Source organism: Netta rufina, assembly GCF_964035555.1.
Source record: "Netta rufina genome assembly, chromosome: 10".
Lineage (NCBI taxonomy): Eukaryota > Metazoa > Chordata > Aves > Anseriformes > Anatidae > Netta > Netta rufina.
The window spans coordinates 10,778,933-10,797,510 of record NC_140133.1 but is presented as its reverse complement, the minus strand read 5'-3'; the positions used below and the strand labels follow the sequence as shown (position 1 = coordinate 10,797,510).

General features: G+C 35.3%; 1 protein-coding gene across 23 annotated transcripts in view; it reads right to left on the bottom strand.

The window, feature by feature from the left end:
- SLMAP (sarcolemma associated protein) overlaps nucleotides 1-18,578 on the bottom strand; it is an 89,648-nt gene that overhangs the window by 9,023 nt on the left and 62,047 nt on the right. For 16 of the 23 annotated variants that reach the window (XM_084292852.1, XM_084292841.1, XM_084292862.1 and 13 more), the window contains 8 exons: nucleotides 17,537-17,617; nucleotides 17,216-17,275; nucleotides 12,368-12,490; nucleotides 11,548-11,622; nucleotides 7,122-7,442; nucleotides 5,102-5,219; nucleotides 4,265-4,436; nucleotides 1,848-1,982 (listed from right to left, as the gene is read on the bottom strand). In XM_084292852.1, the coding sequence (XP_084148978.1) occupies nucleotides 1,848-1,982; nucleotides 4,265-4,436; nucleotides 5,102-5,219; nucleotides 7,122-7,442; nucleotides 11,548-11,622; nucleotides 12,368-12,490; nucleotides 17,216-17,275; nucleotides 17,537-17,617 (1,085 nt within the window). The remainder of the gene's footprint in view (nucleotides 1-1,847; nucleotides 1,983-4,264; nucleotides 4,437-5,101; nucleotides 5,220-7,121; nucleotides 7,443-11,547; nucleotides 11,623-12,367; nucleotides 12,491-17,215; nucleotides 17,276-17,536; nucleotides 17,618-18,578) is intronic. The other 7 variants (XM_084292845.1, XM_084292844.1, XM_084292850.1 and 4 more) reach the window with 1 other exon arrangement.

The window sequence follows — 18,578 nt, the reverse complement described above, 5'->3', positions numbered from 1 at the left end:
TTCTAACATTTATTAGTTCACCAGACAATCTTATAGATTTGTTTATTTATAAGCTACACACATTTAAGTCTGGGGCATCCTGACCAGAGAAACAGATGATAAATATCCACCACATTAAATGAGGTTGCCTCCAAATGATTAAATTTTCCCCCTCATGAACTTAACAAAATACCTTAAAAATTCTCCTTAATGCTGAAGAGCACTTCACTAGGTGCTTCATCAACAACATGCATCCTCTATTAGAATATGAAGATATACAAAAACTCAGATATAGATGGGCTGCAAAAAGGAACAAATCCCACACTGGGAAGTCACTTTCTGCGGGACACTGCCCTAAAGGATGAAGTAATGGATAATGTTTCCAGCAAAAAGGGGACAAGAGTACTTGAAAAATTAGAGTTTGGAGCTCAGCCCAGTATCCATGATGCTTCAAATAATCCACAAGATAGACATATTTTACATTGCTGATTGTGAGTAATGCTCACTTGGATAAGCAAGCTTGTCCTGCGAGTCCTTATATGGTTGGATGCTCTTCATACCCTGACCTCTGGGCTTCAACTCTTGTAGCTCCTCTGGAAACAGATTTTGGCAACTGGTCTGGTTCCTATTTCATTTAAACACCCACCTCAAATTCTTCCTAAAAAAAATAAATCCCTTACCTCACAAGCTTTCATCTGGTACTCCAATTCCCCTCACAGTATTTTAATTCCTTCAACTACCCCCCTTTTTCACTAATCACCTTAGGGCTGAGATTAGTGTTTTAACAGAACAGGAAGTCTCACATTCACAATTATTTTGTTATGGTCTCTTCTATTAGAATGTTTTGGTTTGTTTATTTCTGCACATCTGTCTATTTCAGTAACTCAACATTGTTTTGGCATTGCAGAAGAATTCTAAAAAGGAAGCAGGTTCCAAGAGGATATTAGCGTCACAGTCATGATAACGTGAGAACAGCTTTGAGTTCTTTACATCTTTGTTTAACTATGGCAGAGGTTTACTTTCAGTAAGTGGGCTACAGTAAGAGTATTCATATCAACTGGGCATGTAGCACACAGCTGATTTTAGGGGGTAATACCTGTAAACTTTTTATTTTGTACTGACCACTACAGGAGTTGTTGACCCACCACAGATCGTGGCAGCAGTACAGGAAGACAAACTGGTCATCTCAGAGCAGTAAGGTATCTAAAAAGGCTATAATTACCCTCTGACACATCTACCACAGTTAACATTTGGAGGATCTCAGGTGCCTCAGTATAAGAAAAAGATGTCCCTAGCTGTAAACTTAATTCTACTGATAGAACCTCTCAAATTAATTGTAGCAGAAAAGATTTCCATTAGTGAATAGAAAGGATGGTTCAATTACATGTATAAAGCATGAGCTGACCAGGGATAACCACTGTTAAGAAGCATAAGCAAGAGTGAGGAGGGAACATATGTTGTAATATTCACTAATAAATAAAATAAAAGCATCTTGAAGAAGGTTGCTTAACTCTTTTGGACCGAGGTTTCTCAGCTTACGTATCAGTCTCTGAAATTAGAAAGTTTTGCCTAGATCTCATTTGCGATTAGTTAAGATGGATTATTTCAATACAGCAGATATCTAAGGCCATACTTAAAACTGTCATGGAGCTGTAAATTTAACTTGCATGCAAATTGTACCAGTTGACCTGCAAATGACCTGCAAATTTGCACAGGTAGTACCAGAATGGAGTTTTGCATATGATATGGTACATGGACCTTTTGTGAAGGCCAGCCTTTTTCTATTCAGCACTTGGGTGTTCTCGCAATCAACAGAATTGTCATTGGTGTCATAACCAGACTTCCCCAAATATTTTGGGCAGACTTACGTTGTTTCCTTTTTCTTGTAGCAGCTTCAGGTTTTCTTTACACTGTTTAAGCTCTTCTGTGATTGACTGTTTTTCTTGCTCAGCCATCTCATACTTCGCCTTCAGTTCTGAGAGCGCTGCCTGTGTTCTTTCATACTAAATGCAAAAAGAAAGAAAAGGCTGCAGATTTTTGGCCGCTCAAAGCTTGCTTACAATTGCTTAGCACCCAGCTTTCTTTTCTGCCCAGCATAACTTGCCATGGATCAGAACATTCTCTCTTAATAAAAGCAAGGCAAAAATATTGGTTTAGATTTTCTTTTTGTTAAATTAAGATTTTGTTTCTGACTTGGAAAAACTAGGATTCCTTGTATGCTTTTTCAGGATAATTAAGCGTAAATTCTGTGATCGTGTCTAGAATGATACGAAGAAGTATAATAAATTTCATGTTAGGTATGTAATGATCTCCCCTACTACTGGAGGAGAAAATACAACTCACTTAATGACTAAACAGGCAGCAATGACATTACAACTTGCTTCAGAATCAGAAAGATTATTAGAGGTCGCATTACTTACAAAAAATCACAAGTAGATAGAATTCTACAAACAAATTAAGTCTAGAAACACAGATTAACTAGCTACATTTCTATATTAGGTTTCAAACATTTTAAGTGTCCAGAGCTTCAGAAATTTTCCACTTCAGACAAATGTAGCACCTGCCCATGCAGTATGCCATTAAGAACATACAAGTGCAGTAGTTCAGAATGAGCTCACCATTATCTCTCATTAAGTAATCAATAACATTTTTATATTACTTTAGAGTATTCTTTTGCAGACAAATTTTACCTGACCTGGAACTTCTCAGGAATATATTCACAGACAGCAAATCACTGGATAGAAAACAATGTGTTTCTTTTTACCTGGGACATTCTAGAAGTAAACTACATTTTAGTAGACTGTCACGTATATTCTGAAAAAATCAGTGCATTGAGTACTGTGTCCTTTTCCAGACAGCTTGCTCATACTCAACTGTACTGAGTCTATCCCAGAGTGATCAATTTATGTGCTGTACCAGTAACAATACAGTAACATGACATCTATCAATAATAATTATGGACAACAGTGCATTAAGAAATTAATATGAACAGTTCACAATTAATACATCTTCATGCTAACCTCAGCACACAAGGCTAACACACAGCTTATCAACTCTTGCAATGATTTACAAAGCAAGGAAATATGAAGTAAATTAACTCATCTCTCATATCAAACAATTATTCATTACCATATGGGACAGAACTGTAAAATCTAAAAAGACAAAAAATAAAGCGGAATAAGGAGTCCTTTACATTTAAATAGTGGTCTTACAACTATGCTGATCAGTCAAATAGGTGCAAAAAACAACATTTTGTATGAAGCAAATAAAACCTTTTTCCCACGCATCAAAATCAATCGTAAAAGAAGGAAAGGCATTTAGAAAAAATAACATGCCACAATTCTTACTGTGGATTAAGTATAAATACTGGGACAATGCATCTCATCTTTCTACCTTATGGACAGTTTCTCCTTTTTCAAACTTGCGTTCAATTTTCTCTACAGAAGTTTTTCTCTACAAGTTTTCCAGCAGTCGTCACAACAGTGGTTATTGAGGACAGAATCAATGACCTTCAATTTGTTTGTGCCACAATTTGTCTGTGGCATTTACCACAAACGTAAAAGAGTAAGCAACTTTACAAACATATCTGACTGCAAGCAGATTAGTGAGACTGTTCAAATTAGAAAAACAGAAAGGAATGTGACATGGATGACCTAATGACAAAGCAAAGAAAAACACTGCAGTACACAAACTAATAGCAGTGACAGGGGAAAACTTCTCTCAAAATTCCTTTATTGAAGAAAGCAAGTAACTGATGGAGACTATGGCCTTCTTCCAGACATGATCATTAGTAGCTAGGCTCAAAATGCTAGCTTTTCCTTATGCACTTGCTAATCATCTTTAGAAGCCTAGCGATCCATTATGATGAAAGGAAACCATCTCTAAAGAATGTGTAGTCCTGTTCTCAAATAAAGGTTAAACCATACTGAGTAAGAAGAATACATTTTGACTCATAACGGCTAACCAGACCATGATGATCAGGAACATTTCTGAGTAATGGTCACCTATCTTTAACAGCTTATAAAGTAAGCTAATGCTCTTACTAAGGTAATGAATGGAAGCAAATTTAAGGAAGTTCCCAAAACACACATAAGTCATGTTATTTGAAATCTTCCCTTTGAGATTTAACCATTGATGTATATATTGTTACCTAACATAAACGTACTTGAAATAAAAGTTCTGCTACTAAAAATTTTGAATTTTTGACATTTAAGCTTTTATAATGAAATAAAAGGAAAGTCACTGTGCATTGTATTCCTTCAAAACAGAAAGTGTTTCATGTTACCTCTTTCTGAACATCCTTTGCTTGACTCTCAGCTTCACTGAGTTGGCTTTTTAGACTAGCTGCATCCTGTTGATGTTTTTCTCTCAAAGATCCCATCTGATTTTCAAGTTCCTTTCGAGACATTTCAAGAACACTTATATTGCTGGTTAGCGCTAAACTCTGCTTCTGAGAACTGAAAAATAAAATACAATTGTTTCTTTACATATTTTAAATTTAAACAAAAGATTTTTAAAGCAGTTTTCACTCTCAAAAGCTTCACATCTCTATTTAATACAGAAAAATCAGCTAGAGACAATCATAGAAGTGCAGATCAACATTGACTCCCTAATGCAAAGTACTGATATAAGATTGCCCACAGACCTGCTTTTAAATGCATGTGTACACATCATCGTGTTTAATGTAATTATAATCTATACTATAACTTAGATTTTTTTTTTTTTTACTTTCTTATTTTACTTTTTTTATTGGTCACTAATTATATATTATATACATGAAAGCATTGTGAAACAAACTTGTAATTTGAAAAAGTCTGTCCAAGGTTGTTAGAAGCTTTTCATTTATTTGTACACATGCTTCTTTTGCATACTCCAGTGGTATAAGCTAATAGGAAAATATATCAGGATACCATGTAACGTATCTGAGAAGTAATACAGAAGCGTTTGGGGAGAAATAAATGGCAAAATTGTGTTCTGTCAAAAACTAAGATAGAAACAAAATTTCAGTTCATTTAATCACAAACACCATCAGACATTTAGTACCAGTTTAGGGAAGAAATAAGAATAACCAACCTCTAAAGTTTCCTTGATATCTTTCCAGACAAATCCACCATGCCCTTACCTAGAAAGCTCCTTCTCTTGTCGCTGAAGTTCAGATGTAAGCGAAGTATTTTCCTTTCTTAGTGTAACACATTCAGCTTCCAGAGCATTCCATTCTGCCTTCAACTTTTCAAGTTCACCTGCAATTAATAAAATTAAATTTTGAGTACAATAATTTCATGAATGCTTCAAGCAGCACCAGCTAATAAATGGTGGAAAAGCTGGTATTAGCTTGTCCTGGTTTCAGTTAGAACAGAATTAATTTTCTTCCTAGTAGCTGGTGGAATGCTGTGTTTTGGCTTAGGATGAGAAGAGTGCTGATAACACCCCGATGTTTTAATTGTTGCAGAGCAGTGCTTATACCAAGCCAAGGACATCTCAGCCTTTTGCTCTGTCCTGCCAACAGGCAGGCTGGGGGTGCAGTAAGAGCTGGGAGGGGACAGACCCAGGACAGGTGACCCAAACTAGCCAAAGGGGTATTCCATACCATCTGACGTCATGCTAAACAATATATAGGGGTGGCTAGCTGGGGGGAGGGGGCCAGACTGCTCGGGGTTAGGCTGGGCATCGGTCAGCGGGTGGTGAGCAATTGCATTGTGCATCACTTGTTTGTACATATTATTATTACTTTCCTATTATCACCATTGTCACATTATTGTTATTATTGTTATTATTATTTTGTTATTATTATTTTCCTGTCTTATTAAACTGTCTTTATCTCAACTCACGGGCTTCACTTTCCATTTCTCTCCCCCATCCCAGAGAGGGTGGGGGGAGGGTGAGCGAACGGCTGCGTGGTATTTAGCTGCCAGCCGGGTTAAACCACGACATAGCTGTAAAGGTCAAATTATTATAATCATGTTATATGATTTCTATTGCAATCATTTATAAAACATGTCACAGTATCTTTACTGTTAGGAAGAGCTTGTGAGCCGTACACAAGCTAGTGTTTTTTCTTAATGTGAGCTTCTTTAAGGCACAAAGCAGTAGTAAATTGTCTTGCTTATATGTCTGCTCGCAATGCGTATTTGAATCATATTTGATTTCACTTCTCGGCAGAAAATCGGAAACAAATTGAAAGTAACAAACAACTAAAATCCCTAGATAACCATGCCTCGGCTAAAAGTAACAGTGTTTAAAGAAATAACTAAATGGTTAAAGTAAGACCTTTGAAATAAATCAGTCTATGGTAAAATTGTTTTTTATCAAGTATTACTTGTCTTCATAATATAATGATGGAGACTGGAGCCTCAGCTGGAAAAAGGCTTTTCTGATGACTTCTACGATTAACTAATTCAGAATTCAAAGCATATTTTACAGATGCCAGCTTCGCTGTGGCATGTAGAATATTTTAGCATGAGCTTTTAACCTCTGTTAGCAGATTCTCCAAGACCTGAAGCTATAGAACTGGAGCAGTGGCTCCAGTGTATTTACCTGCATGTATTGCAGCTAAAGTGAAGAGCAAATGAATGAGCCTAGCAGATCTGGCTCAGCACCAAGTATTTGTGCATCTCTGAACATCATGCTTCCAAAATAAAACTACATTTAATAAAACTATATGTATTTTAACATAAATGAACACAATATCATCTGTTTTATTAACCCATAGTAAATGCAGGTTTCTCAAGTGAACCTTTGCTATAAAAATTAAAAGTTCAGAAGCTACCCCTTTACAGGCTTTAGTTATACAGATTTAACTATACGGATTTTATGCAAGTCCTTTTGAAAACCTGTAGCAGTATCAATCCCTCTAACAACACAGGTTTTCCAAATGGCATTGCACTTGGCCTACTTTTGGTATCAAAAGGGTACCTAAGCTAATTTAAGCATAATTGGAAGTTTCTATTTAATGAAATACATGAAAGGGTTTTATAACACTATAAGCCTTGATACACTTCTATAAATAAGGATATAGTAAATGAGTGTGCATGCATGATGGGAAGGAGGGATAGAGGAAGGGAGGAAAGTTTGATTTATTGACATTCATCAGACTGAAAAGGATGCTGTTTGTGGTGGTTCGTGGCACTGTATTAAACAAATACCTTTCAAACGAGTAGCTTCTTCCTTGTGTTGCTCCTCACACTGCTGACACCTGAGCTGAAAACTGGCTTGTAGATTGACAATTTCTTTTTCATAATCTGAGGCATCTTTCCGCCACCGCTCAAGTTCTGCTCGCACAGTTTGCAGCTCTTCTTGAAGAGTAGAAATATCAGTATCTCGTTCTGATGCTGCCTTTTTGGCTACTTGTTGAAGGGACAGAATTTCATTCTGAGCACTGACTAGCTCATTTCGAGTGCTTGAAACTTCACTCTCCTTTTCCTCACGAAGATTCTCAATATCTTCTTGTAACCTCCGCAATTGAGCTGGAAAACATATGTTATTTTTACAATTTTTATAAACTTCATTTACAGAAAATCTAAACAAAACCCTCCTGTTCTCAACCTGCTGATGTTTAATAGAACTAAAGAAAACTAATGCAATTAAAAACATATTAATCTTAACAAATGCACATATGAGGGGTTGCGTATTACAGAGAGTTAAGAAATAAGAAAACGGGTTTGACAAAGCTTTCTTAGACAGGGTGGTTATGTGGGGGGCATTAAAGGAACTCTCCTGAAACGTGAAATCAAGATTTGGATCCAAACTTATTGTAAACAAAACCAGTATTACAGACGGAGGACACAAGAGGGAAAGCAAAAAAGCTTCTGTGACAAGCCAAACAGATTCGCAATACTACACTGTAAATGTTTGCCTGTTCAGCAGCTAAAGTTAACCTGTGATGTCTATAAATACTTGAGGCACAGAGTCTAATTTCTACTCCATTCTCTCAACTTGTAGATTAAAAATTACTTCTTTGCAAAAAGTGTTTTGCAAGGCTCAAGATGAATTTTAGATCAAAAGCAATAGCTGCACCTAACATACTGAATTGTAAGAAGACCTTTAGCGCTCATGAGTGGCTGCAAACTGCAAATGTGCAGCAGTCACATAAGTGCTGGGTTATTCAGAATTTCACAACTGCATGAAGCAAACCTGATAAATTATTCCTATTCAAAACTGTTTCATTACTTAACTTCCCTTCTCTGAGCACAATTATTTTTCATAAATATGCATGCAAATAGAATCCTGTGCAAATACTTACAAAAAATACAGTACAGAGGAAAGGAAAGTATGAAAGGAAGAAGAACAAAATCATAGTTAAAACCCTGACTAATAGAAGCAAAACGTATAATTTGCCTAGTGTTTTTGTTTTGCCTTTTAAAGTACACAAATCAAAGCTCACATGTATTTCACTGATTTTCGAAGAGAAAAAGCAATTACCTAATTAATGAAGAAATGCTCTGAGAAAAGAACAAAGTTCTTTAGATCACTCGAAACCCTAATATCAAATACTGTAGAGGGTTAGAATTACGCACTTACAGTAGTATGTTACTTTTTCTGAGGCAAAGGGCAAGCAAGGACAGTGGAAAGCACGGGGAAGATAACTGAGGCTAAGTAACCTTCATAGGTTTCTTGTATTTATTTTTGTTCTCTCAATCCATTACAGAAGATGACACCGAGAATGTGAGCAAGTCATGCTGTAACCTGATATAGCATAGAAACTGCTCAGGAGGGGCTTTCATGACAACTATCCATGATGCTCGATGTCTTTCAGACCTTTCATATACAGAGATATAGGCACAATTCATACACAGCTACAATCTAGAAACTTTGCTGCTAGTTGCCATATAGTAAAGAAGAAACATGCTTTTTTTTTTTTTTTTTCTCTTCTAAACAGGCTCCAACAAGACATTTAGCTCATTAGATGAGCTAAGGAATCTATGAACAACCCAGTTCCACACTTTGGAAAGAAAATATAGCATGGGAAAGACCATGATAGCTCCTATTCATTATAAAACATAATAGCTAATATAGACTATACTAAATGAGATTTCACAGCAATCCTGTGTAAGATGAAGCAGAATACCTGTTCCATAACAAAAACATCTGTAGCATGATGGATTTTTGAACATGCGAGCAACAAAAGGCTTCCATCTCATTCATTTGGAAACAATTTCCACAGGATTATACTAACAGAATAGTAATCAAACTAGTAGATGAGAACAATCTAACAGAGTAAGACAACAGAACATTAACAATCACCTGTGTATTGTTGTGTTTGAAGCTTTGAACCTACCAAACCCTTACACTAAAAGTACATGTTTCTAAAACACCAAGAATTCAGACTTGTTAACATCAGTGAGCAAAGCAGTGATTTTTCAATATATATTTTTTAATAAAGTCCAACTAAATTGCTGCTTCTCAGGCAGCTTTTCCAAGAATTTTTTTTTTTTTTTTTTTTGGTCTGCATTATTTATGAGCAGCTCTCCCTTTAAATACTCGGGCATGAAAACAAGCATGGTATGAATGAAAATCCCAAATATACAAGTGTTTCTAAAATTTGGTGGAGTTGTAGAAATAACTTACATAGAGGATTTACTACAAAGAATACTGAAATGTTTTCTGATGCACGGGATATAATTTGAAATGGCAATTAGAAAAAAAGCTTCCATTACAACTCTTATTTATGTAAGCCATTACCTCACCCAAACTGAATGTTTTGCCCTTTTTTTTTTTTTTTTTTTTTTTAAATGGGCAATGACTAGTTACTTGAGATACAAGAATTTCCTTGCTTTACCTATTTGTGCATGTAAAGAACTTCACACGTAGAGACAGGATTTCAGTTGTTTCTACAGCACCCTTTCTATGTCAAACACAGCACAGGCTGGCCTAAAACACTGATTCCATTAAAATATTTGAACAAACGTTACCATGTGAAATTGTCAGGATTTTTTTTTTCTCCACTACAGTTCACAGAGGCTGCCAAGATAGAACAGTGACATCACGACAACTTTTCCCAAGTTGTGAGATATGTCACACCCTAGAAGTTTGGAAAGCAGCAAGCAGACAACTAATATCAGAATGTTTTAAACCACAATGGAGTGATAGGAGCAAGAATCATTAGCAAGAACTCACTTGGGAAGTGATCAAGACACAAAGAGACACCTTGCAATTAAGCATGGCTCTGTCAAGCTTCTACTTTTTTTTTTTTTTTTTTTTTTTTTGAGAAAAGATGTAAAATTTCTTCCTCCTGCACAAAAATGGCTATCAAACCCTAATTTCTAACTTTTTCTACAGTATTTTTTCTTAGAGAATTTTCATTATTAGCAGGACAGAAGTCAAAATTTAATTGCTCTTATTCTGAAGAAGGCTTTTCTTTCTTAGAGGAATAACGGCAGAAGACCTAAATACGCTTTGCTGACATTCCTATAAAACAGTGCAGTCATAAGCTTCTCAGTAAGTGTAACTGGTATATGAAAAGTATCACATTCTACAACAAACTACTACCCATAAAAAATAATTTTCTAAAGCTAATTTAATTTCCTAAGACAATAAGACCTGTGTTGTCAGTCCATTTACCTGTCTGTTCATGTTTTCTAACCATTTGATGTCCAAACCCAGCAATATACTGACAACAATCTCAAGGTATGAAGTTCCTACACATTCCTTCTCAATGGCTGAGTTCATAATGATGGTGTTCATACTAACATTTGTTTTAAGGAGGAGTCCTAAAATAACCCTTATCAATTCTAAGGCAAGATAGCCTCTCGACCACGGAACTCACTCTCACGTACAGGCTGACAAGTAGGCATGTAATGCCGAAAATGCTTATGTGACATGCTACCACTAGCCCAACATACTGGACGAGTGACTCTTGTCAAAGCTTGAGCAAGCACAGATCTCTTATAACACCAAGGCAACAGAAAGATGTTGGAGGGGCTGAGGTAATCAACAAACCAGTAGAAAACCAAACTTGGCTAGTTATACTGCTCTTCCAAAAACCTTTCTGCTTTCAGTCAATATGAACTTCACTAGCTTGAAAACAGTAGCTTCTGTGTCACAAGTAAGAGTTACACAAATCATGGGACTCTATTCTGCTATAACCATTTTGGGCTGAAAGGAGCACGAGCGTGGTCATTGCATTTTTCATAAAGCACAGACTGTGCCTCTGTTGAAGACATTTTAATGCATCCAACTTGAGTGCAGATCTGGAGCGATTAAAAATTATTTAAGAGGATTTTACTACTAAAGTGAAGAGACTGAGAAGTACAAAAATAAACCTCAGTGTTTAAGGAAAAGGTAAAACAGCCACAGTAAGAATCTCTGGATCATTCAAAGCTAAGAAAGACTGAAGGAAGAGAAAGGAGAAGAGGAACATGTTACAGATTACATTACTTGCATTATTAAAGTTATGATTAAAGCATAGAATAGGAAACATTTAACAACAGAATTCAGAGATACTGTGAAACAAATCATATTTAAAACATACACTCACTTAACATTTTCCTTCATAAGTCCTTATGATGCCATGGGAACAGCTAAAGCTATATATTTCCCCTAGGAGACTGAGGTGAAAAAAATATTTCATACCTTGCAGAACATTTATTTGCTTGTTAGATTCTTCAACTTGCACTCGATATGCTCTTCTCTCTTCTTCCAAAAGTGCTACAAATGAAAGCGAAAATGTGCCCAAATGTTTGTTAGTAAGAAGTATTTCAGTTTTGTAATTAGTTTTAGTCATGACTTCCCCTTAATTAAAGATTAAAACAGTCAGATTATTCCAGTAAGTTATCAAAGCTAGTAACTGTAAGTAGTTTAATAAAGAGTTAATAGTAAATATATTATTATTGTGGTAGTATTGCAATTAATTTGAAATTAATGCAATCAGTTGCCTGATCCAAAAACTCCATGTGTGCTAAATGCAAACTGGTGTAGGGGTGGGAAGAAAAAGCTTCAGCACAACCACTGAACAATGTGAGTTAAACTGGACTACGCTATTTCCTGCAAAAAACAACCCATGGTCTTGCTGATGGCAATGATACAGCTCCATGTTTGAAAGGACAATCTGAAGAGCTACCATTGAATGCATTAGAATATGTGCCTTATCTGACTGAAATATGGATGAACCAATATGTCTAGATAAATATATCTTCTATGAATGAAATATATAGAGTTAATGTACGTATTCAATGCTATGAAAAAATGGTCAATCTTGAACCAAAAAAGTCAGGGGCTCAATCTGACTGCTTATGCATATATATATAAAAAAAAAAGGTTTCTGACATTCTGTGCAGGAGATTCTAGGAAACAAATCTATCCAACAGTCAACAAAGCTGGACCCCTTTTAAGGTTACCTATTAAATACAATTTTAATGGATACCCTACACAATCAAGTTGATCTGAGTCTCACCTTGAAGTTCAAAGCATTTTTGTTTACTTGTTCTAGCTAGCTCTTGGGCTTCAATCAGCTCCTTGTGTAGTTGCTGAATTTCTTGCTTAGCCTCAGTCTCTGATTGTGCACCCTGCAATTCATCTGATAAAAGAACATTTTCTTTAAAGCATAAATTTATACAACAGCTTAATTTGCACTGTCATGTGTTGTCAAGTACCTTTTTATTCACATCATCCAGAGTTAGTTAAAGTAAACTCAAAATTGGATTAGGTAAATATTAGCAAAAAGATTAATACATTTTTAAAAGGAGGTAAACATATGCATAGTTTAAAACATTCATTCTACATAACACAGTAAAAAAATCATACACAAATTCAATAATTTTTAAAAATACTGTATATATCGGCAAGGATTTCTGTATTGACATAAATGAAGAAATGATAAGCATAAGACAATCCTTGACTGCATTTACAACTGTTCTATTGTTAAAAGGAAGCTACTGTAGCCTTCTTTCCTAGCACAGACTTAGCAGTAATTATCCTGCATCCCCTATCACCCGAGCCCACCCTCCCACACTCCTGCTCCTCCAAGCACATCCCAGCCCGGTCCAGCAGCATACCAGCACTCAGAAAAGAGGCTGTGTCTTTCCTATTCTCACAGTAATGAATTGGTGTGATCACAGAATAGAGATATGGGTGCACATGTGCTTTTAGACCTTCTCAGAACAAAATTATGAGAGCAGAAAGAACAAAGAGGACTAAATATTTCATCCAAATACTCTTTTATAAATTTATTAAGAGTTCCAAATCCTAGTTGCTCTTTACTGGAGATGTTTTGTTCTTAGCTTCTCATGGATGAAGACTTGGAGCAATTAGACTTTCAGTCCTCCTTAATGAGACAGTTCAGCAGAAACGGATGAGGAAGCTGGCAAATTATGTTCTTGATAAAGAAGCAGTGTCCCAAATCAAACAATAGACACCCTAAATGAACTTTCTGGTGGACAGCATTTTCGAATCAATGAAAGCATACATCACGAAAGATAACACTACTTCAAGGGAGATGAGAAACTTAAGTTATAGGACAGCATAATCAATTTTGCAGAAACGCAATGTGTGTCAAGGTAAAAACTCTTTTCTACTCAAATGCAGAAGGGAAATTTCCATACACGTGATATGCTTTCAAATCAAAAGCCAAGAAACACAAGTATGCCTATGAAAAACCTAACAGGTTTTTGGTCTTCTACAAACTGACAAACATGTTTGTGATAACTCTAAGATGTGAAACAAATTCTGTAGTAGCATTGCTCTATTCGTAACTAGTAAAAACTATTATTGGGCTCTGAAATAATTCTTTCTAGAAGCAAATTGATGTCATGAAAACCGGTTAGAGAACCAATGCAAAAAAGCTGCAATTAAACAAGTATCTGAGCAATTTCCAGAAGTATTTAACATTGGACTAACTGTCCTCAGAAGTCTAAAGAGTTCTATCATTAATTATGAGGTACAAAAAAAATACAACTGTTTGAAAACCTTCATCCATTTATTCTAGTTCATGGGAAGTTTTCATCTGTGATCAGATTGTTTGCTGTGTTATAAAAGATTCTTAATAAACTCCACTTTCTGCCCCACACCCCAACACAATAAGATTTCCTTTAACATTTCTTTTGTTTTTCACTCTACTGGTAGATTTAAAGTCATTAACAATAAAACAAAACAGTGTGATACATAACAAATCATTTCCAATGCACATGAAATCTGCTTCTCCTTCAATCTGGCTCTAGAAAAGAAGCCCAACTCATGGGTCAGTTCTAAGGAAAATTTAACTTTTCCAATTCATTAAAAAATATTATAGTGTGTGAAGGAGTATTTTCCATCCATAAACTTGGATTTTGCAATTTCAGGATCTGTAAAGCTTTAATAAAAAAGACAAAGTTGAGATTTAATCAACATGATTAAATCAGCTTGAGGACATTAGCAGAGCTTTGCTTACATGTTTGCCTTTGTATTTTTGTTCTGATAACAGAGATGATAGAATGATACGTAGGCTGCTGTCTTAATTCATCCCTTATCTGTATGTCTGGTCTGTGGAAGCAACTACCTTGGTAGGCTGGTATTTCTCCAAGTCTCACAAAAGTTCTCTTTCAGAATTTTGCAGGATTTCTGAGCTTGTTCAGATGAGTACTTTTCAGAGTATTCAGTGAAGTCAGATAGACAATTATAAATCTGAGTTTTCTTCAGCTTTATAAGATTCACAGAAACCTTATAATGCACATAAAATATTTGGCTATTGCAACAGTAAAAAAAAAAATGGTTCCCAAACTTCCTGAATGAGACCACTACTGATTCTTGATATTTATTATCTAAACTAACACTATTCAGCAAACCCTCAACCAAACACACTTTTTACTTCGATTCCACAGATCAGTCCCGGAGTTACAAAAAAAATATGAGGAAGTTGACAAGAACAAGATCACTGAAGTCCTGATGGCATTTATTACTTTCCATCTGTTTAACATGTACCTGTTTTTCACTTTGCGATTTTTCTTTGTTAGAGAAGCCACTTACATAGCAACATCTAAGGAATTCTTATAAATGGCTAATAAAGATGTTTAGCTCTACTAATATGTGCAAGGTCTTCCCCTTCCCCATCTTTGCCAGATTCTGACTTGCAGAAAGCTGAAGCAGATCCCTGTATGCTCTCAGAAGTTATTGATGAAAAATACACTTGGAGGAAACTACAACAATTTAACATCTCATCATTTTCTTGTTCCGTACATTTGTTTTCTAAGTTCCGACAGTTAAACAAAAAGGAGCAGTGCCTTTTCCAACAGCCATTTCCGCATTCCAGCAGCTGCCAGATCAGAAATGTTCTCACTCTTCCTTAATTACACGAACGCATAACAAACCCAACTGAAAGTCTTTCTGTGGCAAATAAGATCCTTTTAAGGGCAAAGTCAAGAGTATGCAGTGGCTCTCTGACATAATTGCAAACAAAACTGTGAGCTTACAGACTCTTCATAAAAATTACAAAGGCAAATGATTCATTGTACAGATATTTTTTAATGGTTTCAGGAGAACAAAATAGGAATGCCTATAAATAGCTTCAAGAGAAGAAGCTTTTCCAATTCCTTTAGTTAATTATAATATGTATTTTGATTGCAAAGCTGTCTATGCAAATAAGTATTTTCTACTTCTTTGAAGTTCAGTGATGGTTATGGTTTAAGTCTAACTGGGTAAAGACAGATAAAACAACAACAATCATCCACATGAATACAAGACTGTTTTGATGTTACTACCAAAATTTTGATTTTAGCTTTTTAAGAGTTTAGTTACCCGTCCCTGTCACTTTAATACAGCCTGGACAGAAAAAGTGTAAGTACACCCGACCCTTAACGGAACACGAGCCCATTCTAACCCAGGAAACAGCATGCTCACAGAAGGCTTATCTCGTTCTTGGGCTATAAAAGGCAACCTTTCTGACAGAGCCTAGGAAGGCTTTATCTGCATTTAAGGAGAGTTCAGTCACCAGTGATTTTCAATCTCAGGGTCCATGGACTACTTTTCACGTGCCTGCAGAGGCTAACTAAGAAATCCAGCCAATTACGAGTAGTCTTCAGTTGGCTATGTGAGAACATTCACTTCCACTGACTTAAAAAATATATATACATACACTTTTTTTTTTTTTGAGAATCCAGAAGGGTGGAAAAATCACTTATCAGTGGACCTATCACTACAGATTTTTTACTTGTTTTTCCACCAAGTGTGTATTTGCTTAAAACATTTAGCTAACTGCTTTTGAATTATAAATATAATGTATGAGTAAGGTTATATGCTTTCCTATTTTTTGCTGTTCATTGCAGAGCAAAACGTAAATGAAACATGCACAGTGTTATGAAAACTCCTTTTTAAATAGTTCTGTTGAACTAAAATTCACTAGAAAAATCTCATACTCAGTTTTAGGTTTCTTGTTTGGAAATATATATACTATATATTTTAAAGTTCTTTCTAACAGAAAATCAGAGAAGTGTAAACAATTACAGAAAAAAAAGCTCTCTTACAGATTTCCTAAATTTCATTGTGGTTTCCTGTCTTTCTGAACCATGAAAAGCTCTCACATTTTTCTTTACTTGTGATGCCAATGTAAACATCATTTCATAGATATTCGCAAATATGCGGCAGCACATAAGGCCAAAAAAGTTAACTTTGAGTATGATAAATGTAACAATACCCCACAACACTTTTCAGATCATGTAAATATGTAAATAGCTTGCTAATCAAGTTTAAAAGTACATGCCTTCAGAGCAGTAAAAAGTATGATTTTGTAACTATAAAGATCATAGCTAAGGTTCAACAATCATTCCAAATATTGATAAAGCAAGGAATTCAAATCTTCACTATGTTAACAATAAAAAAAGACTTTAGACTTTTCTGTTTAAGCCACTGATGCAAATCAACAGAAACATTTCTGGCAGTGATGCGAACTACACAGGTAAAATGTAACAATGCTTAAAGTATTTGTCAGTGGTGGAGGAATCCCTTTTCTCCTTGGTTATTAGCCCTAAACTGAGTAAATGTTGGAACTACTTTTCAACAATACTTGAAGTTACAAGTTCATAGAACAGTGTTGGTGAGTGCAGCTAACAAACTTGAAGCACAAATCACTTCTATATTAACACTCAGCAGCATGCTTTAGTATCACCCAAAGGAAACATCATTAAGTGCAATTCTTCCATACTACCATGATTTAAACATTTCTTGAGTTTTTGTAAAAATACACATTTCATTAAAAATCAACAAAAAAAGCTGGTAGACTGACTTATAAATACAGATTATGAGTCTAAAATTACAAAAATAAATTTCTGTTTACCTTTCAGAAGAGCTACTTTAGCAATAGGTTCATTTAGATCTTGGTCATCCATTTGGGCATCTGGAAGAAAAAAACCACTTTCAGAGAACAGGTAGACCACAGACAGCTTTCATATATGCATTCTTTAAGCAAAGAACCTTTTATGCTCTTCCCACAGTTATTTATAAAGTTGCAAAGTAAACAGTACTGCTTAAACTTATAACTGACCTATAATACATAACACACAATACAAGTATTCTCTGCCCTTTTAGAAAATTCTCATGATTAAGTGATTTAATTCAAACTAATTAGATTTTACAGAAACTTCAGTTAAATCTTTACCTGTAGTGTCGTCGCTGCTTTTTTCCTTGCTTGGACTGAGAGTGTCTGACAAATCAGATTCTTTCACTCTTGCCTGATTCTCTGTAAGAGACAAGGAGAATCAGCTACAGTAAGTAAATACTTTGTTCAGTTTCTTAATAATATTTTTTTCTCTACACATATATATCTAATGACTGGTAAACGTGACTAGAAAAGAGCTGAAAACACTTAAAAACCTGGTGTTTGCTTATTTCTTCATAAATTTGGGCTCAAATAGATTCAGTATTACTGAAGTCATTATCTAGCCTAGCATCTAATAGGGGATGTAAGAGCCTCATGCACAGCTTGAACTTTTGTTTAAAGCTGTATTCTTGCCAGTTGGAACTCTGTGCAACAGCTGATTGTTTTATTCAATCAGGGAACAAATAAGAAAAGAAAAGTAGAACAATGCAGATATTGTTACAAGTCAGAATGAATCTGCTATAAAGAACAAAACTGTGCTTCAGTATTTTGGACAAAAAAATATCAGCAAGTCTTGTATATACTGTACTGTAAAAAAAAAAAAAAAAAAAAAAAAAAAAAGCGTAGCGTTAACCAATCAAGAATCCTAGTAATATAAATTAATACACTGACTAGTTTCTAGAAAGAATTTTCAGTTCAGATTGTATTACTACAAGGCAGTCACTGTCTCTTTTCCACAAAAAAAAACCTTCATGAAATAACTGCACCACATTATTGCATGCAATTTAATGATGCCTCACGCGTTTTTTTCACCAGTTCTAAATTTTTAATGGGAAGCAGACATTTTCAAAATATGAGGGGACACAGCAGCAGCCCTGACTCCTAGTCTAAAGACTTTGTGAACTTTTTTTTTTTTTTTTTTTAATAACTATTTCAATTTAGCTATGATGGAACCATTACACAAAGGCACAGCATCTCAACCAAAACCCAGTAAGTTTGGCACCTATGAACCTTGACACCAACATGCAAGCGAGGTTAAACATAAGGAAGTCTTCCTTGGCCAACTATGCCCAGCCTTGGTTTGACAGCATTGCTGCCTACC